General features: G+C 36.9%; 7 protein-coding genes across 7 annotated transcripts; 3 read left to right on the top strand and 4 right to left on the bottom strand.

The window, feature by feature from the left end:
- Positions 1-704: 704 nt before the first annotated feature.
- OCA4 (Oca4p) lies at positions 705-1,799 on the top strand (the record flags this gene model as incomplete). Its single annotated transcript, XM_056226516.1, has 1 exon — positions 705-1,799. One exon carries the CDS (start codon positions 705-707, stop codon positions 1,797-1,799), a length of 1,095 nt encoding a protein of 364 aa, XP_056080783.1.
- Positions 1,800-2,035: 236 nt separating this feature from the next.
- CDC50 (aminophospholipid translocase regulatory protein CDC50) lies at positions 2,036-3,208 on the bottom strand (the record flags this gene model as incomplete). Its single annotated transcript, XM_056226514.1, has 1 exon — positions 2,036-3,208. One exon carries the CDS (start codon positions 3,206-3,208, stop codon positions 2,036-2,038), a length of 1,173 nt encoding a protein of 390 aa, XP_056080782.1.
- A 317-nt stretch (positions 3,209-3,525) lies between these two features.
- On the bottom strand, positions 3,526-9,843 carry CDC39 (CCR4-NOT core subunit CDC39; the record flags this gene model as incomplete). The annotated part of the gene is made up of 1 exon (XM_056226513.1): positions 3,526-9,843. The coding sequence occupies one exon, from the start codon at positions 9,841-9,843 to the stop codon at positions 3,526-3,528; it is 6,318 nt and encodes a 2,105-aa protein (XP_056080781.1).
- Positions 9,844-10,143: 300 nt separating this feature from the next.
- Positions 10,144-13,185, top strand: MSH3 (mismatch repair protein MSH3; the record flags this gene model as incomplete). The annotated part of the gene is made up of 1 exon (XM_056226512.1): positions 10,144-13,185. The coding sequence occupies one exon, from the start codon at positions 10,144-10,146 to the stop codon at positions 13,183-13,185; it is 3,042 nt and encodes a 1,013-aa protein (XP_056080780.1).
- A 193-nt stretch (positions 13,186-13,378) lies between these two features.
- Positions 13,379-15,538, bottom strand: KIN82 (putative serine/threonine protein kinase KIN82; the record flags this gene model as incomplete). Its single annotated transcript, XM_056226511.1, has 1 exon — positions 13,379-15,538. The coding sequence occupies one exon, from the start codon at positions 15,536-15,538 to the stop codon at positions 13,379-13,381; it is 2,160 nt and encodes a 719-aa protein (XP_056080779.1).
- A 1,132-nt stretch (positions 15,539-16,670) lies between these two features.
- Positions 16,671-17,219, top strand: SMKI03G1390 (uncharacterized protein; the record flags this gene model as incomplete). Its single annotated transcript, XM_056226510.1, has 1 exon — positions 16,671-17,219. One exon carries the CDS (start codon positions 16,671-16,673, stop codon positions 17,217-17,219), a length of 549 nt encoding a protein of 182 aa, XP_056080778.1.
- A 62-nt stretch (positions 17,220-17,281) lies between these two features.
- On the bottom strand, positions 17,282-22,399 carry FIG2 (Fig2p; the record flags this gene model as incomplete). The annotated part of the gene is made up of 1 exon (XM_056226509.1): positions 17,282-22,399. The coding sequence occupies one exon, from the start codon at positions 22,397-22,399 to the stop codon at positions 17,282-17,284; it is 5,118 nt and encodes a 1,705-aa protein (XP_056080777.1).
- Between the last annotated feature and the right edge of the window lie 296 nt (positions 22,400-22,695).

Below are 22,695 nucleotides of genomic sequence, written 5' to 3'. Positions count from 1 at the left end.
TCACTCATAAGAACTTCCTTATCAACTGTTGCTCCTCAAAAGAATCGTCAAACACTGATTTTTTGTCTCATATATCATATTCTTATGTACAACATCTTGCGCCCATAACCATCGTCTCTATAGAAATTATTTACCTCTCTCATAATGATGCATAGAAAGGCACATATGATATCATCTGCCGAAGATCAAAGAACGAATTGTAGAGACGGCAGTTTGAAAGAGAGCTTTACGTGTACACACTGCTCACATCCTTGCCCAGGCGATACTGTTCAAAACAAATCAGTTGGAACTGTCATTCAGAAGCCCATTGTGTAAGCTTGACCATTGCGTCTAGGCAATCGCCACTAAAGAAGTAAAAGCAACTCACTCCAGTAAAAATATGGAGAGATCATGGAGTTCAGTGATATCTGTACCCATGGAGGTCTATATGAGTACACATCAACACTAAAGTTATTCATCGTTTCTCTTGAAATATATGCCTTCGTAGCGATAGCACAAGCAGAATACATTGCTATACTCTTCTGATAAGTCCGGGTAATAAATATCGTGATTCATTTTCGCGGAGGTTTTTTGAAAATTAATGCAGAAAGCTAGGCAGTATAATACATCCACATCTTATTGTGAGATTTAATCATGTTTAGCCGATATTTTCATGAGGAAAGAGAAGTCTACGGTACTGGTGTTTTTTGGAAAGTAAATTGAAGATGTTGGTTCCTCCTGCTAACTTTGGCATCGCTGAAGAGGGAATTTATAGATGTTCTAAAGTGGAAACATTGAACTTATCGTTTCTGGAGACTCTTAATCTAAAGACTGTTATATTTATAGGAGGTCAAGAACCCTCAAAATTTTTTAAGGATTTCTTTACAAGGTCATCTATAAAATGGATTGTTTTGAGGATGTCTGATTTCTCAGCTGCGGCAGTTCCAGTTAAGAGTTCTTCTGTATCCAACGGCAGTTTATATTCCAACAATAATAGTACATTATCATTGCAGGATGAAAAAAAAATAAAAAAACATACGCTAAATGCATCACAAAATTCCATAATAACAGAACCTGTGATACAGGAGGAAATTTCTTATCATTTAACTGACAACGATGATTTAATGCTGATTAAAAGCACGTGTTTAAAGAGAACTTTCAAGACTTTGTTAAATGTGGATAATTACAATGTTTTATTGGTAGATAAAACTGCACTGGTTATTGGTATACTTCGAAAAATTCAGAAATGGAATATTGCATCAATCATAAATGAGTACAGATTATTTTCCGGTAAGAATAGAAATTATTTTGCAGAAACATTTTTAGAAGTAATTAGTATTAACATAGAACAAGAAAAGGATGACAAGACAATTATTAATAATAACAATAAGAAGCTTTCCCTTGAAAATAATAGAATACACTCGATAGAGTATAAGGGCAACTCTGGCAAATTAGTTAAAGTAAATGAAGATGATCTTAGCAAGGAGCCAGAAGTACCCCAACGTCTTTTAACGTTAATAAACCAAATTGAAACTAAGGTGAAAAATAACAAAGTATTACAAGTAAATGGTGTCTTAGGTGGTGATTTGAAGAGAACTTCTTCCGACCTTGGAATTTTTGGCCATCGGTATAGATTAGCATTCAACAAGAAAGAAAACGGAGAGTATGGCTATTATAAAGCACTGGGGAAAGACAATGTAAAAATAAGAATACCCACTGATTCTGAACTACCAGGTTGGTTTAAGTTTCAAAGAGATTTATGGGAGAAGGAGAACGTTCCGGAAGAACATCACTTTTATAGGGAACATATCTTTACGTAGTTTTTTTTTATTTACATACATCCATTGACGAATTCATGATAAATTTTTAATTTCCTCTATCATTTTCATCTTCTAATAGAATAGCAAATTTGTGAGTTCTTTGTCGTTTCATTCCTCAAGAGGGTAAAGCATGCTCTATTTTAGTCTCTTGTTTACGTTTGAAAAAGTCAACAAGTTTTGTTTGTTTGTTTATTTGTAAACAAAGGCAAAAAGCATTGAAGGTAAATTTCTCGCATTTATAAAATTTCTCTCAATGTGGCATTTTCTGAGTGTGTATTCTCATCATCCTCATTTGCTTCATCATCAAAATTTAAATAAGTGTGGTCACCCATAGCTCTCGGTTGGAAGATCAATTTGACCAAAAATGCAATACCAAATAAAGCGCAAATCCCTGCGACAATCAGATATAATACACCAAGTGACATATTTCTTCCACCGATAGCACCATTTGTGGTTAATACAAACGATTTTGTGCCACCAAATAGTGAGATTGGATAATTTAATTCAATATTCATTTGATACTTACCCTTTGGCAAAGGAGCAGATTCGTTTTTCAACGCTAGCTTGTAAAACTTGGGGAACGCTGCAGTCCTCATCCATACTTGGAATTCTTCCCAAGTATGAATATTAGGAATATTATCATCAGTATATCCTTCGGGATACTTCTTCATCCAGTTTGGTGGTGGAACAATTTCACTAGCATTATACTTGGTAACTTTAAATCTGTGACGATCTATACTCCACGATATATCCTTGTTCGTCAAATGGTAGTCTTCTGTATCGTCAACACCACTTAAAATTTGAGAGAATGTATCATTGAACATAGAATTAGCAATCAACCCACAGGGATATATTATTTTATCCTCCCTACTCCTTATAGGACTACAACTTGTATCCAAGTCATCTAACTTAATAGGCTCCCCTAAAATTTGCTTTGTATCAAATGATTGAACATACCTGCGATGATTTTGATAGAAATTGGTCAACTTATAATATACAAAAACAGATTTCTTGATGTAGTTTGGGATTTCGAACCGAAGTTCACATGACATTTCTCCACTTTCGTCTTCAGTAAGCTTCCATTGTGGTTTATTTTCAAGTTTATTCTTGAAGTGATGTTTAATGTATTTTTTTGGTATATCAGCAAAATCAGTTGTGGAGGCCTTAGTATCACAATGACTATAGTCAATTGTTAGATCTTGTACCTTAGTAGCGCTCACAATAAGCCCAATCCCAATAGGAGTGAAGATACATGCGACAAATATCAACAACGGAAGCACGCTTTGAGGTGATAGTATAGGTTGCCATGCCTTTAGTCTTTGCTGTCTAAATGCTGTATTCGGAGGCTTCTTAGACGTAGGTCCCTCTTTCGTGAGTGGAACTTTACTCCCTTTGAATAATGAAACCATATGCAGGCTGCTCTAGGATTCTAGGTATTTGACTACTCGAGAGTTCTTTGTTTATTCCTCCTCAAGCTCATAAGGTAGGTGCCAGCTCTTCCTGCATATAATAACTGTTGATACAAATTATTATTATTTACAATAATTAAACCACGGGTAACACAAAACGACGTCTAGATGTTTAACTAGTCATCTATCAGCAAGGCAATTTAAAAATTTTCTGTTCTTTTTACAGAAACAGTATTCTTTGAAATATAGTATTATACAGGTATTAATATTTTTTGAAATGATAACTGTTATATATGAGTAAATGCAGTTGTTTTTTTTTATGCGTTGGATTGAAGGGGAGTTTGTCCCCTATCGATGGTGGCGGATTTGTCATCTTGTTCATGATTTGTGTACTTTTTCGAATATTTGACTAGCTGTTGTAAAATAAGCTTTATTTCAGGAACATTCTGTACAAAGGGTAGATCTAAAAGGTTGATGTCATCGCTATTAATCAATTGAGTGAAGAAGACAGATACACCCCACGTGTGAGGTTTGTTAACAATTATTCTTTTCAGAAAGTTTCTTAAAATTAGTTCCTGAACTTCAAGCTTCTGGTCACTCCATTCTTCGCTTTTGAACATGTTCATCAATACAAAGCTGAACCAATAGGTGTGGATATTTGGATATCTCAATTGTTCCACAATAGCCAGTATAATTTGATGTTTTATTTCAATACTACCGTTTTGGATCAGGTTAAACAATAAAGTGTAATAAGAAGATTTCGTATTGAATACCGCATTTGAAGATGTTCTTTTATACTCTATTCCTGCTTCAATACCTACATGTAGTACGATGGCTCGGATTAATTTACTATCAACAGATAAAAATTCATATCCGACGCCCTTTTTTATGTCATACGTATCTTTGTAAACGGAATTTAAAATGGTTCTTAATAACGAATTGGAAGGGATACGAAGATAGTTGTCAACTGGTTTCTTTAAAGAGTGTAAATCAATCACAGGATCAAAGAACACTTCAGGTAGCTCCTTACATGACGGAATATTTTCCATAGATATATCCACATCGTATGGGTTCGGCACAGTCATGTGTTTAGGAATAGCAGATAGAATGACATTCTTTAGTTGAAAATACGTTGGAGGTAGATTATTCATTAATTCATAATGATTTTCAATCAAAAATGATGGTACATCATTGGAAATTCCTAATATAACACGAAGTGTTCCTTTGTAAACAACAGAAACAGCATCGGATACAGAATGTTTACTTGTGTACTGATCCAAAAAGTTAAACAAATCGATTATCAAAAGCATTAATTTTTCCCAGCCCATCTTCTTGGGTAGTCTCAACATGACTGGTAATAACATCCTGTGTGATAATAGTGTGACCCACGCGAATGAGAATCCAGGAAAGGCAAATGGTTGTAAAGAATGCAAATATTCTGAGAAGGTATTGTAAAACACTGGGTCAAATTTAATCAGCTCTTGTCTAGTTACAGAATCAGATACCCTTACAAAATTGTGTGTTCTAATGGTGGCCCACTCGTACAAGATGTTTGAGAATAGTCTGAAATATGGTCTTTCATTGAACGTCGTACCCTCTTGGCTGTGATCCTTGGCGAATACTAAAACGATGACTGAAAAGATTGCATTGATATAGTCTCTTCTTGTAGTATCTTTGAAATCTTGCAAAATTAAAAGCTTAACAATTAACGATCCCAGCGCATCGATAGCAATGAACACTTCATCAGTTGGATCACTTTCTTTGAATGAAGACACTGAAAGTTCAAGAGAGCTTTTCACAAATGTGATTAAGTTGTCAGTATCGCTTATAACGCCCTTCTCCACTAATTGCTTAATAAATACGGTAGTAATCACGTCGTTCTTTTCAACTCTTTGAAGTAATTTTACCCACTCTGTAAACACCAAATAAAATTTTTCTGTCCTGCTAGTCTTGGTACCTTTCTTCACCGGCATTATCTTAGTATCTTCGAATTCTTTCATAAATTTCTTTACGTTTTCATCCTCTAAAGAAGTCAAGTGTTCTAGGGTTTTGATAAAGTCCATCCTCATCAGGATGGAATCATCAGATAACACGGAATTCTCGATCAGTTTCATAGCAAATTCAGTAGAGTTTTCCATTCTATTCTTCATTGCAGTGACCAAAACGTTATCTAATTCTGTAGCATCAATCAAATTAACTTCTAGTAGAGATCTGATTACTGGAACATTGAATTTTCTGCTATCCAAGGCATAAACTAACCACCAAACAACATCCTTTCTAGCAACGAGAGACAAAGAACATAACTTTTCCAAGAGTAAGGACAAAACTTCTCTACAAAGAGGACTCTCACTAGTAGCAAAAAGACTATTTACAACAGCTTGTGAGACCTTTAATGCTAATTGATCCTTTTGTGCGCTCTTTGCGATAAATGACAAAATTTGGAAAATAATGGTCTTAATTTGGTTTTGGTCACCCAATTCAGCTAAGTTATTTTTCGCAGCATTTTCTTTAATTTGAGAAACCAAAATATCCATGAGATGTACAAGAACACGCTGGTTCTGCTCTAGGTCTGATTGAACTGCAGTAATTCCAGCTTGTTGATTTGGGGCATTAACGCCCAGTGGCTGAGCTGATTGAGATGGCTGACTCAACCGATTTTTCTGTAATTGCTGTTGTTGTTGGGCTCTTATTTGTTCGGCGGTCAAGAGTTGAGTAGGCAACTGCGCTTGTTGCTGTTGAGGTTGAGATAAATTCATGCTTTGAGTGATTGGTGGAGCATGAGCGGGCAATCCAGCAAATGGAATAACATCCAAGTTTGGGATATTCTTACCAAATTCTTCGTATACTCTAAATTGTTGAGGAGTAACACCAGCATTCTTCAAGCCAAGAGGTTCTGGCAAAGATAATGAATACGGATTAGTATTTTGGGTAATGAACGGTTGATCAGCCCTTCTTTCCTTATGATAACGACGAATAGCAATTGCCTGCATCAATTGGTCTGCCAAATCTTGAGTAGACTTGTCCATGGATGCTTTTTCAATCAGAATCAAAGCAATACCAATATTCTCATTTATTGCTGTGTCAAGTTCTTCTCCAGGAGAAGAGGAGAGAGACATCAAGTTTGGTGCTAGTGATTGCATGGTAGAACGAATACCCTCTTTCAACGGTTCAATAGAAGTAGCCCGAGCCAGGCTTTGTGCTAAATGCCTTACCATTATTATTGCGGCAGTTTTTAATTTAGACTCATCAACTTCAGTAGCAAAGTCTTTGAGAATTATTTTTGTTGTGGTAACAACAGCAATTCCTGATGATTTTTCAACCACTTCTAACAAAATTTCGCGAACTGACTTAGCTAGAGCCATTTGGAAGACCCTCTTCAAATCGGGATGTGTTACAAAAATAGTGGAACCGAGTAAGTTGTTGAAAGGGTTATCATGCGAAACCGTTCCCTCACCGCCAAAGGTCGTTTGCTGATCTGAAATTGTGTTCGCACTCATATGATGTTGTTGTTGTCTTTGTTGCTGCTGCTGTTGCCTTTGCTGATATAATAGCATCTGTTGTTGATGTTGTTGCATCAATAAAATTTGCCTTTGTTGCTCCGTTTGCTGTTGCTCCAAAGTGATTGAACCTAAAGCCCCTGATAAATTTTCTATACTTTCTGGAATATCAATGAAATTTGAGGCCTTAAAAGATTTGGTGGTTAAATTGAAAGACTTTAATAGGACCTCAACTTCAAAAGTCAGGCTTAACTTCCAGTTTGCTTTCTCATTTAATTCGATTAATAGCTTTAATATACCAACAGTCCATGGATTTGGTGGCTTGAAAATTCTTGATTCAGAAGCCCCCTGTAATACCTTCGTTACGAATGGGACAACTATTTCCAACCTCTTTTCCTTATAGGCCTCGAGTAACATTTCCCTGAATGCAATATTCTTGTGTTTGATTGGCTTGCTTAAAGCTAATGTTATACATCCCAACCATGAGGCCAAGTTTTTTAGATGCCTTTTATCGATAGCTTGCTCATCCTTTGCAGATAACAGAACAAACAATTGTCGCAAAGTGACGTTGACCATAAACTGATGTAGTAACCCTGATCCCATGGCAACTATAACTTTGCTGTAGAGTTCATGATAATTAGGCTCTGTTTTGGCCCTTTGAGTAACTAGGTACGTGGAAAACCAAGAAAAGTAATTGGGCGTTAAATTTTTCTTCAACTCATCGACCTTATTATTCAGATTAGCAAGTGTAACATTATTGAGAACAAAAAGGACCTTTTCTACAATGTCTTTAGGGGCGCCATCTTGATTGATTTGACATGAAACCTCATCAACAACAAAGAACTTTAATGGGATCATTTCCTGAACGGGTCTTGGTCTTTCCTTTGGGGCATTTGCTAATGTAGCGGCTTCCACAATGGATTGATAAACTTGAGCCTGAGATTTTAACGCTGGAACTTCTCTTAACAAATCCTTACAATATTGTGGATATTCGGCCAAACGTATTCTAAACGCATAAATAGCCTGTACAGCAAACTTAAACATCTTAGATTCAGGAGGCTCCTTGGCAAATTTCATGATTATCCTGAATGCGACGTCTAATACGAAACCACGTAACAATTGGAAAAGAATCATTGATCCAAAGAGAACAGAAGTGGTAGCTAAAGCATCTAATGGGTAATCTTGGAAAAAACTCGATTCTGCTATAACAGCATGTGTAATACACGTAAAAACTTCCTGATCTCTTGGCAAATCACTATCCCTTAATTTCCTTAAAAGTTCGATGACATCTTTAATGGCCAATTCACCGCTATACATTTTCTGTAAATAATTCTGCATCTCCTTCTCGATGTCACCATTGATTCCTGTGATGTCACCATTGGCCAAAATAGCCTCATCGTGCCCAAACCCAAAATTTATCAGTCTCGGGAAAGCAATCAATAAAGAAAATTCTAAGGATTCAAACCTTTGTAGTTGGAGAACATCTAGTGGGCATTTGTTCAGTACTTCAATTATAGAACGTAAAGCAAACAAGTCGAATGTTTTCAAAGACCTGAATTGAGTGTTCGCATCAGTCATTTTTGTTTGAGCTTCTAGTGTTTCCAGTACTACATCGACATTAGATGGTGATATTTTTGTTTTTAGAAAAGTATCGAACCCGTCCCAACCAATCTGTCTGGCGCACGGTAAGATTCTAAAAGCTTCGTTGAAGGAAAGTTTATTAATTACTGACTCCAACCTTCCAGCATCTAATAGTGATTTTAAAAAGTTTGCAATAGAGGCGTCTTCAGAATTAATTATTATTTTAGCTGCTTCTATGATTTTGGAATCATCAGTTAGTGTCGAAATAACGTCCTTAAATGATGATGGTGATTTATTATGAACTTGAACCAGTAATGTAATCAGTATCTCATCGATTATTGTCTTGTTTTCTATTAACAAAATAAAACGTTTCATTTCTTTGATTAGAGCCAAAAGAAGATATTCAGGAGCGTAGTTAAAATCTTCAAAAAAGCACTCTTGAAAGTAAACTAACATAGGACTATCAGATAATTCCTCCCTTTGTAAGAACAATTCTAAATTCAATGATGCAATAGATGATAGATACAGTAAGGACTGTTTTGTGTTCGGAATCGAGTCAGAAACTTTTCTAGTCCCTTCTACATTTAGTAAATCAAAACAGCCGTTCTGTACCGACCATTTATTCAATTGAACGGCCAAATCCAACTTGAAAATAACTTTCCAATCACAACTGAAAAATTCATCAATAACTGGACCATCGTGTAATGCAGCAAATAAGCAACTCAAAGAAGCTGTAGTAGGCATCAATGGTACACTTAAGAAATACTTTGTTGACATTAAATTGAATACGCGATTCCAATTTATTTGGTTCGACTTTACAGAACTAATGGATCTTGCTATAACTTCACCACAACTAGTCGCGTCTGATACTATTGAAGGTGTCAACCAACTCCTTGTAGGATCGTTTTGTAAACTCTGAGACCCTGGCGAAAGTATTTCGGATAGTAAAAGGGCCAGTAAGTCATTTAGGCTTTCACCTTCCAATGAATGCAATAAGTCGCGTAAATTTGGCTCTAATGTTTCCGGTGTAGTTTGGAGGAAAAAATTCCTTAAATAATTTGTATGATTCATCTTAATTGCTTTGAAATTTTCAATCTGAGAGGAACGGTCAAGTGATTCTATAATGTCCTTATTTGCAGACTTATCAAATAGATCAATGAAATGTGATAATGTAATTCCTGTTTGCTTCAAAAACTCCTGGTTTTCAAAGGTTCGTTGTTTTAAAAGCTGAAGAAGTTCTGTGCTTTTCGTTGGTAAATCCTTTGCAAACTCAAATAGTAATCTATGCAGTAAATTTTCTTGAAGTAAAAATTTTCCCGCTTGTAATATGTCCCGAGAACTTAACGTCAATAATCGCTGCCAAACTTTTATGTAAATATCTACGGATGATTTGTCTAAAATATGTCTAATTTCTCTTTCCACAGATTCGAAATTGTTGTTGTTGAGAGTTGTTAATAATAAACTAATATGTGCAATGATGATTTGAGCGGCCTGTTTCTCTTTTATTGTTTGAATATTAGATGCTGTGTTCAAATTACTGTGTGTGGCCGATAGCATGTAATCAATTGTCCCTGAGTAACGTTTTAATTACTTATGGTTTATAGATAACGATAATCTGTACCCAATTCACCTTTGCCCCTGTTTATCTTATGCGAATTTGATGGTTTGTCTTCGGTTGCCACCGAAAAAAAAGAAAAATTTTCGTGTAGGTATCACACCTGACGGAGGATTCAGTCACGTGAATTTCCAATGATATACTATATGGAAGAATGGTGATAAAGGAAATGCACTTAAACCGGTAGTGAATAAGTTGTTAATGTCGCATATTGATCTATTTTGTTGAGGTCGTTGAGAACAATGGCAGGACAACCCACAATAAGCAGGTTTTTCAAGAAAGCAAGCAGACCAGAGCTGACGCAGAGGCAGAACCAGGAATTTGCGATTGGAAATGACGTAGGTAGTGAATCCATCTGCCTTGATACTGATGAAGATGATATTGCGGAGCCTCCTTCAACGGCAAGTACTATGGTAGCTAATGATGGCATTTCATTGAACATTTTGGGAAATTCTGAAGAGGGAAATAATACTTCGTCGACATCTAATGGAATAGATTTTGCAAAAAAATTGGAGAGAATAATGAAAAGACGAGCTGATGATGATGCTCAATCTGGTGAAGGTGGGGAGGAGGATATAGAAGTCTCTATAAAAAAAAAAGTTAAAAAGCACATGACGAAACTTACGCCCTTGGACAAACAGGTTCAGGATTTGAAAAAGCATCATATAGATAAAATACTTGTCATTAGAGTAGGCTACAAGTATAAATGTTTTGCAGAAGACGCAGTAGTGGTTAGTAGGATACTTCATATAAAGTTAGTACCTGGCAAATTAACTATCGATGAGTCTAACCCTCAAGATTCTAATCATAAGCAGTTTGCATATTGTTCTTTCCCAGATGTTAGATTAAACGTTCATCTGGAGAGGCTTATACATCATAATTTGAAGGTGGCCGTGGTGGAGCAAACAGAAACAAGTGCTATGAAGAAGCATGACCCAAGCTCAAACAAATCCAATGTTTTTGAGAGAAAGGTTTCGAATGTTTTCACCAAAGCTACATTTGGTGTAAACTCTACTTTTGCTCTTAGAGGTAAGCGTATTCTTGGTGATACAAACAGTATATGGGCCCTTTCTTGTACCGTATATCAGGATAAGTTGGCTAAATATTCTTTGCTTTCTGTCAATTTAAATAATGGAGAAGTTGTTTATGATGAATTTGAAGAACCTAATCTTGCTGATGAGAAACTACAGGTACGAATCAAATATCTACAGCCTATTGAAGTATTAGTAAGCACAGAAAATCTGCCGTTGCATGTGGCAAAACTTTTCAAGGATATGTCATGTGTTTTAATTCATAAGGATGTGGGTGATTTAGAAGAAGATGTCGTTCACGCAATAAAAGTAATGAATGAAAAGATAAAACTTTCACCTTCACTCATACAGCTAGTTTTCAAATTATATTCACATATGCTTGAATATAACAATGAACAGGTGATCTTGATACCTTCTATTTACTCACCATTTGCATCAAAAATACATATGTTGTTAGATCCCAATACTTTGCAAAGTCTAGACATTTTCACTCATGATGGTGGTAAGGGTTCTTTGTTTTGGTTAATGGACCATACAAGGACATCATTTGGGTTTAGAATGTTAAGAGAATGGATTCTCAAACCTTTGATTGATGTACGCCAGATCGAAGAACGACTTGATGCCGTTGAGTTTATCACATCCGAAATCAATCATAGTATTTTTTTTGAATCGTTGAATCAAATGTTAAATCATACCCCGGACTTACTAAGGACCTTAAATCGTATAACATACGGTACAACCTCTAGAAAAGAAGTTTATTTTTACCTAAAGCAGATAACATCCTTCGTTGATCACTTCAAAGTGCATCAATCATATCTATCAGAATATTTCAAATCATCCGAAGGCACCATAAGCAAAAAATCATCCTTACTCTTCAAATTATTCAGTGAATTGAACGAATTACTTTCCAGCACTCAATTACCTCATTTTCTCACCATGATCAATGTTACAGCAATAATGGAGAAAAATCCGGATAAACAGGTAATGGATTTCTTCAATTTAAACAACTATGATCATTCAGAAGGTATAATAAGAATACAAAGGGATAGTGAATTGGTACGGTCACAGTTAAAGGAGGAATTAATAGAGATACGAAAGTATCTCAAACGTCCTTATTTGAACTTCAGAGATGAAGTTGAATACTTGATCGAAGTGAAAAACTCGCAAGTTAAGGATTTGCCCGACGATTGGATAAAAGTTAATAATACCAAGATGGTTAGCAGATTTACCACTCCAAAAACCCAAAAGCTAACTCAGAAACTAGAATATTATAAGGACTTGTTAATTCGTGAATCTGAGTTGCAGTATAAGGTGTTTTTGAATAAAATTACGGCAGAGTATACAGGACTTCGTAAAATCGTACTAAATTTAGCCCATTATGACTGTATTTTATCACTTGCAGCCACATCATGTAATCTAAACTATGTTAGACCAACTTTTGTGGTTGGGCAACAAGCGATTATTGCGAAGAAGGCAAGAAATCCGATTATCGAATCGCTGGATGTTCACTATGTACCGAATGATATCATGATGTCCCCAGAAGATGGTAAAATCAACATCATAACGGGGCCGAATATGGGTGGAAAGTCCTCTTATATTAGGCAAGTTGCGCTGTTAACTATAATGGCACAGATTGGCTCTTTTGTACCTGCGGAAGAGATGAGATTGAGCATATTTGATAGTGTACTAACTCGAATTGGTGCACATGACGATATCTTAAATGGTGATTCTACATTCAAAGTGGAAATGCTTGATATCTTACAGATTTTGAAGAATTGCAATGAACGATCTTTGTTATTGTTAGATGAAGTTGGAAGAGGTACTGGGACGCATGATGGTATAGCAATATCATATGCATTAATAAAGTATTTCTCCGAACTAAACGATTGTCCCTTAATACTATTCACCACACATTTTCCCATGTTGGGAGAAATCAAATCATCATTAATAAGAAACTACCATATGGATTATGTGGAAGAACAAAAACCTGGTGAAAGCTGGATGAGCGTGATTTTCTTATATAAGTTGAAGAAGGGATTAACATATAACAGTTATGGAATGAATGTTGCGAAATTAGCACGTTTAGACAAGGGCATTATAAACCGGGCTTTCAGTATCTCCGAAGAATTACGAAAAGAAGCTGCCAACGGTGATTTGCTTAAATTAATCAGTTATCTAAAAATAATATTGAAAAACGATGATATATCAGCAACGGATAAACTTTTGAGATTACTATCATTGGATATTCATTGATCGATATAATTGTACGTATATTTATACGCACAGGTCTATGAAAAAAAAATAAAAAATAAGTACATTTTTTGTTTATTATTTTTTGTTAATTTGTTTACTTTTAAATAGTTCATTACACTATTGTCATAAGGAGAATCAAGAAAAGCCAGCACGAAAATTCGTGTATGAACATATCCTCCTGTGGGAGGTCGTTTTATAGTTCAGGTATTATGACTTTAAAGAAACTTCTATGAGAATTGTTATGCCTTGATCTTGTGCAACTTGCTTTGTATAAAACTTTGCCATAAGTATGATTCTCCGAGTATGTTAAAATATTATCATCTGTTTTTGTTAAACTCATGGAATTGAAATCATGAAACGGATCGGCCTCATCCATTTCGTCATCATTTGCAACTTTCTCGCAAAACATTTTGGTTTCTTGTTTGCTTACAGGGTTATTTTTAGAGTGTTTATTGCAAGATAAAATAGAAGGGAGTTCACAACCGTTGTCATTTAATGCCGGTATTAGGGGGGGATCTTGGTTTCTTAAGAACGACCATTGAACTTTCTTGAAAAATGGATGTCTTTTTATGTCTGTTGCTCCTAACTTGGAACCAAGTCTTTTTGTCTCGTTTTTGTTCAATAGTTTTTTAATCAAATCTTTACAATTTTTTGATACCTCCTTACCGTGAGGAAATTTGGCATCCTTGGCTAAAATGTTAGAAAAAGTTTCATTCGAATTAACTCCTTTAAATGGAGTACATCCGAATAACATCTCGTAAACTAATATTCCTAGAGTCCACCAATCTACTGCTGCTGTATGGCCATTCCCCCTGATTACTTCTGGAGCTAAGTACTCTTCAGTACCTACAAATGAGTTGGTTCTAAATCCATCTGAACAGATTTTTGTGTCTAAATACGTAGAATCTTTCATAGTAGGATTTTTTGACCCTATTGCCTGGATAGATAAATCAAAATCTGAAAGCATAACATGACCTGATTGATGCAATAGTATATTCTCAGGTTTTAAGTCTCTATATATGAAGCCTAGCAGGTGCAGATATTCCAAAGCCGCTACTACTTCACTGGCATAAAATTTTGCATCTTCTTCAGCTATGCATTTACTTTTTCTTGTCTGCAAAGCTCTAAAGAATTCCCCTCCCATGCAGTATTCCATACAGAGATACAAATAATCTTCAGTTTGAAAAGAATGGTACAATGTTACAATAAATGGATGATCACTTGTTGCTAGAATTTCCTGTTCAGTAAGAACGCGCTTAATTTTTTTCCTTTTGATCATTTCATGTTTACTCAAAACTTTTAGGGCAAATATTTGGTTGGTATCACGCTCCCTCACTAAATATACTTTACCCACATCGCCCTGGCCCAGCAATCTAATCTTCTCGAAAGATCGAGGCTCGACGGTGATATCTTGAAACTTGTTACTAAAAGATTTAGTTCTTAAACGATGGGATCTTTTAGGTTCTATGATATCTCCCAAATTTGGAGGCTGTTTTAAAGCGATGTAGTTTTCGTGTAATAACTCATTCTTTTCCGTATTGAAGGGTTCAGAAGCAGCCCTTCTTAAACGTGGTGTTGTGTCTGTAGGTACTTGATCCATTTTACTTCCGTTATTTCCCCTCAGGCTGTCAGTCGGGAAATTTGATAAGGGAAAGTGACCTATGGGTGAGGCCTTGCAACTTTCGCTGACCTTTCCATGGAAGTGCTGGAGCTCTTCGTCTTCATTAATATCATTCAAAGAACCATTACTCAGATTTCTACTCTCCTTTGCAATATAACTCGGGGAACTAGGAGTGTGGAAGGATGACGGATCTGTGGACATGTCAAAAGTAGACAATTCCGCATCCGGAGAAGAGCTTTTAGAGATCACATTGGGTGTAATGCATATATTCTCATTAATTATGAACGTACTACTGGTGGTATTTTCGGCACTGACCTCACTGTTAGTGGAGATTTGCAGTTGTTCTACAGATACCTTTAAGGGTTGCTCGCTCTGGTCTGTACCTTCTTCTAAAGCTAGTTCATTGGGAATATCACAGCCCTTTGACCTGTTATGGTGAAACATTGATTTAAATTTATTGAACTTAAAACTGGACCAACTGTCGTTGCATTCTACATGCGCTGAAAGGGGGACGTGAAGGTCCTGTTGGTTTTCATTACGTGTCGTAGTAATTTGTGGGTTTGAGCTTGTGGACGAACAAGGATTGTAACTTGAGCCACCACAATTAATATTTTTGCTACCAGATAAATTACCATGAACAGATTTCAAATTACGCGCAAACATTTTTGGTAGCGACATACTCCTCCCCTTGGATAAGCATTGCGAGGGGGAAAGTAATTCTTGTTGAGTCATGTGAATAGCTAAACTACCAAAACCTTGCTCTTTAGTAATTCTCAGAATACTTCATGAAATCTTGTTGCTTTCAGGTAGATTACAGTGAAGAAAAATGTAATTAACTTAAAAAAACTGGGGTTATTTGAGCTTATGTTACTCCTTAAACAATAGCTAAAAAGGGAGAAAAAAAGCTTACATACGTAAAGGGAAATTAACACGGCGCTACCATAATTATGTAACATAGATACCTAAGCGAAGACGCATAAGTCTACACGTTATTAGATGTCCTTGACATGATTCCTCAGATTTGAATTCATGTGTTTGGTTTTCAGAGGTCAATCGGATAAAAGAATACATTTCAGCTTGAAATATTTCATGAGAACTAGGAAGTGCTTTTGGCAAGAAGCGTATACTTATTATTGTAAGTTTGGTTCCTCTAGACTTTTTGTATTTTTAGTTAGCTCATTAATGATCAAAATCTCCTGTGACTAAGACGCATATAAACAAAAATCATATATACGGAGAGTTAGCATACAGTAGTTTGTTTAATCCCTCTGGGTGATTACCACTTTGTAAAATCGGAATTCTGTCAAAGTGAGATCATGCTATATTTATACTATTTTGGGCTTCAAAGCTGCCGTAATTGGCTGTCAAGTCGGATGTTTCAATGCTTGTTATTATTTGTTGCTATTTGGTTATGCTCTGTTATAACAAAATATATCGAGGAGTTAACACCAACTGCTGCTACGAAGTAAAAATGGGTTATTGGAATTGTCAACTAACTTATCCGACAGGAAGTGCAGTCCGACACCACAGTATGGTTCGTTTAAGAGCTCCAATATAACTACCCCCTCAAAAATACGGCTAATGTCCTGCGGAACACTAGTGCTTGTTCTTGTAGTTTATGCTATATTCTTCTCAAATTTTTAATTACTGAGTGTCCACAGCATCATTGAACATGGCATTCTTTGTTGGAATGAATCTTACCAAAACGAGCCTTTTTTTCTTTTAGATTTAGTTCCTAACGGTCCACTTCTTTTGACTCTAAAATTATTTTCAAATGCTAAAAATGCATGAATTAGAAAAAGATCAAAATTTTAAAAATTTAGTTAAAGATAACCTGAACAACTAAAAGTCAGGGTGTTCAATAATGCCGTTGTTTTTAGTCCTAAAAGCTACACTATCAGAAAACGTGACCAAGGTCTCAGTTAAGAATACAGACGAATCAAGAGCGGAATTTGCCTTTGATTTGCAATGTACCAATTGCAGGGAATTGCATGACTCTAAAATTATGATCAATACGTTTGAAGAACATGCCATGCCGTCTTCAAAAGGGACTGCATCCTTTTTAATGAAATGTAAATTTTGTTCGAAAGAGCTGTCAGTTAACTTGTCTATTTTTGAGAATGAATACTTAACTGACCAGAATGACGACAAATGGGCCAAGATAAAAGATGCCAGAAAGAAGCATGGGCTCTCTAAGACCAAAGAAGATTGTTTTATTCCGCTGAATCTTGATTGTAGAGGTTGTGAATTAGTCCAATTTTATCCGGACAATATAACGTTTGAGATCTCTTTAAGTTCAGGAAAAATAATGTCATGCCAACTAGAGGATAATGAATGGTATGATTACGATGATGACTCTGGAGAAGAAGTAACGATGACTGAGTTTTCCTCAAACATCATAAAAGGTAAATGAAAAAGGTGCTCTTTTAATAGTATACTTATATATATTTATGTATATGCGCTATATACGAGTCATCAAATGAAGCTGACTACTATTAGCATTGTCATAAAGAACCTACTAAAGATAAATCTTGACGCCGAACCAGCATATGTGCTAACAATAGGTGTTGTAATCCAAGTTGACGATGCAACTGCAGCAAGGGAAGAATCAATACTGCTCGAGGAAGGTTGTTGAGTGGCATATGTCATAGTCGTTGGCTTTGGTGTTGAAGTAATCGCCACTCTTGTTCTCGTTATTATTGTGGTTACAGATGGAATCACAGTTTGACTGGAACTCGTTATGGTAATCAGTTGCCCTCTGGTGCCACTTGATGTATATGTTATTGGCTTAACTGTGGTAATCGATATAGTTGACTCAGTTGAATGAACTTCCATTGATGTAGTCGTTATAGCACTTGGAGTAATCACAGATGTCATCGTGATGTACTGAGAACGTGACTTAATAGTGGTGGAACCTGGGCATTTTTCTCCACTGCATACAGAAAATGTAGCACTTGACTCATGCGTTTGCGATATTTTACATGTGGGACCCTCACAACTGCTACGTTTGGCTTCCTTACATCTGGATTCAGTACATGTCAGGGTATCAGTAACCGTGGTTGGAGAAGAAGTAGACAGCGAAGTCAAATCGTTACAATTGGATCCACTGCAGACGGTGGAGATCTTCTGTTGACATTGCAATCCAGTACAAGTTCTTGTTGCAGTGGAAGAAATAGGTTTCGAAACAACAACAGTATCAATAGTTGGTAATATAGAAACAGATGATGATGATGATGATAATGATGATGGTGATGATGATGATGATGATGATGATGATAATGATGATGATGATGATGATGATGGTGATGATGATGATGATGATGATGATGATGATGATGATGATGATGATGACAATTGGATAGATGTGTGTGTTGGTATCACACTCGGTATTTTTGTTGTTAACAATGGGTTTGATGATGTGGACATTGATAGGGAAAATATTGATGTCAAAGTGGATGAGAATGATGACGTTGGTACAGTTTGTCTACATTCATCACCGGAGCATGTGCTCTTTTTTTCTTCCCCAGTCGAATACTCAAGATTAGACTTGGGTGGTGTTGAATTATTCAAAGAAATCGAAGTAGATGTTGCAAATGAAGCTGAAATGGTACCGACTTGAACAGTTGAGGAAGTTTTTCCACACTTTTTATCAAAACAAGAAGGTTTTGTAGTGGCCGCTACAGAAGATTTTCTTGTTAATGGGCACCATGTTGTGTAAACAGTCTTAAGCCCATTTATCGTTGTCGTAGCAGTAGATAATGTATATTGAGTAGGTACCGAAGATGAAGACGTGGAGGTTTTGGTCGAGGAATGACATCTGTCACCACTACAAGAGGACTGCTTAGAAGCATTGACAGTCGATGTTTCTGTCAATGGACACCAGGTTGTGTAAATAGTCTTAGTGCCATTGATTGTTGTGGTAGCGGTTGATAGTGAATATTGAACAGAAGTCGAAGAAGAAGAAGAAGAAGAAGGAGTTTTGTACTCTGAAGTGATATCGTGTAGTAAAATGGTACTACCGAACTTTTCATTCGTCGTCGTTGTATCATATGAATGTGGGATTGTAACACTTACCAAAATAGTGCTGAATGTCTCAGAAGCAGATGCCTTCAAGCTTTTCTCGGAACCTGTAGATACTAAAGGCAAAATTTGGCTGCTTACAGACGAAGTAGACTTTTTAGAAGAGGTTTCCAAAGAAGTTTTCCCAGTAGAAGCTAACAATGGGCCAGACTTTGAGAAGGTTGGAGAGGCAGGTGGAGTACTTTTTGTTGTCTTAGAAGTAATCACTTTCGGTGTGCAAATTGAATTAGAGCAAACTTCGGTACTCAAAATCATAGTTTTATGAGTTGTTAGTGTCTCTACATCATCTGTTTGTAGCGTTTGCGAAGAGTGTTTATTAGAAGACGTAACCTTAGAATTAGCAACGTTTGTGATAACTGTTGGGGTGCATTTAGAATTAGAACAGACTTCAGTACTAAAAATGAAAGTTTTTGTTGAAAGCACGGTAGTATTTATCATTTCAGTAGACAATGTAGGGAAGAGGATGTTTTCAGTACTGGTAAAACTTGGAAAAGCAGAAGAGCTTTGGCTACCAGTACCAGTTTCAGAATGAACAAAAGTTCTGGTACTGGTAATATATTGATTAATGGTCAAACTTTGGCTGATAGAAGTTGTTTCGGAAGCGGCAGAAGCCCGAGTACCAATTGTAGTTTTAGAAATAGAAGTATCTTCTGTACTTTTGGATACTGAAGACGATGACACGTTGGTTTGAGAGGGTGATACGTTGGTTTCAGACGATGATACGTTAGCTTCAGACATTGATGAAACAGGAACTTTAGAAGTTGTCGCACTAACGCTAGTGATAACAGTTGGAGTACACTCCGAATGAGAGCAGACTTCCGTGGTAAGAACTAGTGTTTTATGGGATATCAAAGTTTTATAAGAAACGCTTGTCGTTGGGGCCCATGTTGTATATTGAATAAAGGTACCGTTCATCGTTGATGTAACAGTAGATAGCAAATCAGTCTGTAATGAACTAATCCTTAGCTGTGGAGTAGTCAATGAATAGCTGTTGGATAACGAATCTCTATGAGAAGTCTCAGCTGAGACAAGTTCTATGGATTCTAAAGGTGAGGCAGTAAATGCACTTTGGCTAGGGCTTGTGGGTTGACTTATTTTGGCAGTAACAAAAACACCACTAGACGATTGCTTGCCAGCCAATCCAAGTGTAACAGTAGCATTAGGGGTAATAGCTGCAGAACTTTCAGTAGAGGAGACAATCGAATAGAAAGATACGGAAGAAGTAAGATCACTGGTGGTCAAAGGAAAATCATCTAAAGTGCCACTAAAATATACAGACCTTGAGGTTGGCTTATGATGGGTGCTTATAGTTTCAGCCCTGTTAGAATCTGTCAATTGTGAAGATTTTGAACTAGCTGATTGCAAGGTTAATGGCTTTAGTTTCGAGGAATAACCGGTAGTTTGCGTATTGCTAATCGTCGACGAACTGGTCTTAAGAGTTTGAGACCTTGTTTCAGTCAAGGGGCACCACGTAACATACTCGGTAACAATCCCATCCACCGTCTTGGTGGCCGTGGAAACATAGGCTGGCGACGTGGTTGGAATCACAGAGCCTTCGGTATTAGTACTCTCAACAACAACCCACGTTGTATGAGACAATGGTACTGTAGAGCTTGACCAATCCTGTTTTCGTGAATGCTCGTTTACAGTCGACGTAGCGGCCTGGTTGGAAGAACCAAGAATCGTGGAGTTGGAGTTTAAAACGGATGTACCACTGAATGAAGATGTTTGTGCAATACTAGGTGTGGATGAACTGGCCTCAATAATTTGAGACCTTGTTTCAGTCAAGGGGCACCACGTAACATACTCGGTAACAATCCCATCCACCGTCTTGGTGGCCGTGGAAACATAGGCTGGCGACGTGGTTGGAATCACAGAGCCTTCGGTATTAGTACTCTCAACAACAACCCACGTTGTGTGAGACAATGGTACTGTAGAGCTTGACCAATCCTGTTTTTGTGAATGCTCGTTTACAGTCGACGTAGCGGCCTGGTTGGAAGAACCAAGAATCGTGGAGTTGGAGTTTAAAACGGATGTACCACTGAATGAAGATGTTTGTGCAATACTAGGTGTGGATGAACTGGCCTCAATAATTTGAGACCTTGTTTCAGTCAAGGGGCACCACGTAACATACTCGGTAACAATCCCATCCACCGTCTTGGTGGCCGTGGAAACATAGGCTGGCGACGTGGTTGGAATCACAGAGCCTTCGGTATTAGTACTCTCAACAACAACCCATGTTGTATGAGACAATGGTACTGTAGAGCTTGACCAATCCTGTTTTTGTGAATGTTCGTTTATAGTCGACGTAGCGGCCTGGTTGGAAGAACCAAGAATCGTAGAATTGGACGTTGTGAAACCAATTGAATTCTGCGAGTCAGTAAACGGAGTAGATATAGCTGTCCCAAGTGGTATAGAATTGATAAAAGTAGTGAGCTGGACTGTTTCACTTTTTATTGCTTCATCCGGGCCTAACAATTGTATAGATGAATATTCATTTGTAGCGGTGAGAAGAGAAGAAGTAACTGATAATGACGGTAAAGATTGAACCAAGGTACTGTACGCATAAATTACATCGGATGTCAAAACGGAAGAGTTGCCACTTTTCGTAGAGGGTGTGCTACTAGAGTCAAAAGATAGTGATTCTGGCCCACTAATTGAACCCATACTCGAAGCCTCAAATGCTAGAGATAATGACGATGTGGGATTAACAGTAGGTGAAAGAGTACTAGATTCTAGGCTACTAGTAGTCGCTTGAACAGTCGAACTTGGTATGAGGCCACTTGAAAAATTAGACAAAGGTTCTGATAAGCTTGATAATAATGTTTGAGTAAAACTGCCTGAAGAAAAGGAGGAAGAGGAATCAGATAAAAATGTAGTAATAGTGTCTGCAGCTTCAGAACTTTTCGAATCATTTAGAGATTTTGGGCCAGTATTCGCTGAAGAAGCAGAAGTGGTCGTTGAAATAATAAAGTTAGACTCTACTGAGCTCAAAGAAATCCAACTATGAGATGGATCGATGGATGCAGATACCAACGAAGTTGACAGAGGTAAACCTGCAGAAGAGAGAAGGGAGTTCGATGATTCCAATGAAGAAGATAATGGGGATGTTTCATGAGCTTGTACGGTTGAAGTGAAAACGGGTGGCTTTGATATTGATGAACTTGGCACTTCGTGGGAAACACTAGAGTATGAAAGGCTCGTATCGGAGAGTATCAATAAGGAAGATACTCTATAGTTCGACGACGAATCGGTGGAAGTAGAAAGGCTTGATGAAAAAGTAGACAACGTTTCGAAGTTTGTTGACGGTTGCACATATGAATCAGAGGAGGGATATTGCGATTCGTGAGTTGAGGAGAAATCGTAAACTTCTACAACCGAACTGGCTACTGCAGTAGAGATGGGTGTTGCAGAACTGTTATGATAAAGTACAATTTGAGCGTTTGCTATGGTTAAAAGGCATACTACTGGGTATATTAAACCTAAAGACGCAAATGTGTTCATTACGGTCATATTAGGCAGATGTTGGTAGATTTTTGTAGTATGTTCTTAGTATAATCAAAGATTCTGATACAACGAAAATAGTTGAGAAAATCCATTGTACCAAGTTGGAGATTGATTTATATATGTAATGGAGGCTCTTCCTGTATTAACTGATCTTGGTGTGAGGTCAATACTTAAAACTCACCTCTAACAGTTCTCTAAAAAGGAAGGCCAGATGAGCGTGTGAAATAACGAACATATGATAAGCCACTATGTACAAGGAATCTCTAGTATAAACCTGAAGCAGTACCAAAACAACATTTCAG

Source organism: Saccharomyces mikatae (assembly GCF_947241705.1).
Source record: "Saccharomyces mikatae IFO 1815 strain IFO1815 genome assembly, chromosome: 3".
Classification (NCBI taxonomy): Eukaryota; Fungi; Ascomycota; class Saccharomycetes; order Saccharomycetales; family Saccharomycetaceae; genus Saccharomyces; species Saccharomyces mikatae.
This window is presented reverse-complemented; position numbering and strand designations above follow the sequence as displayed.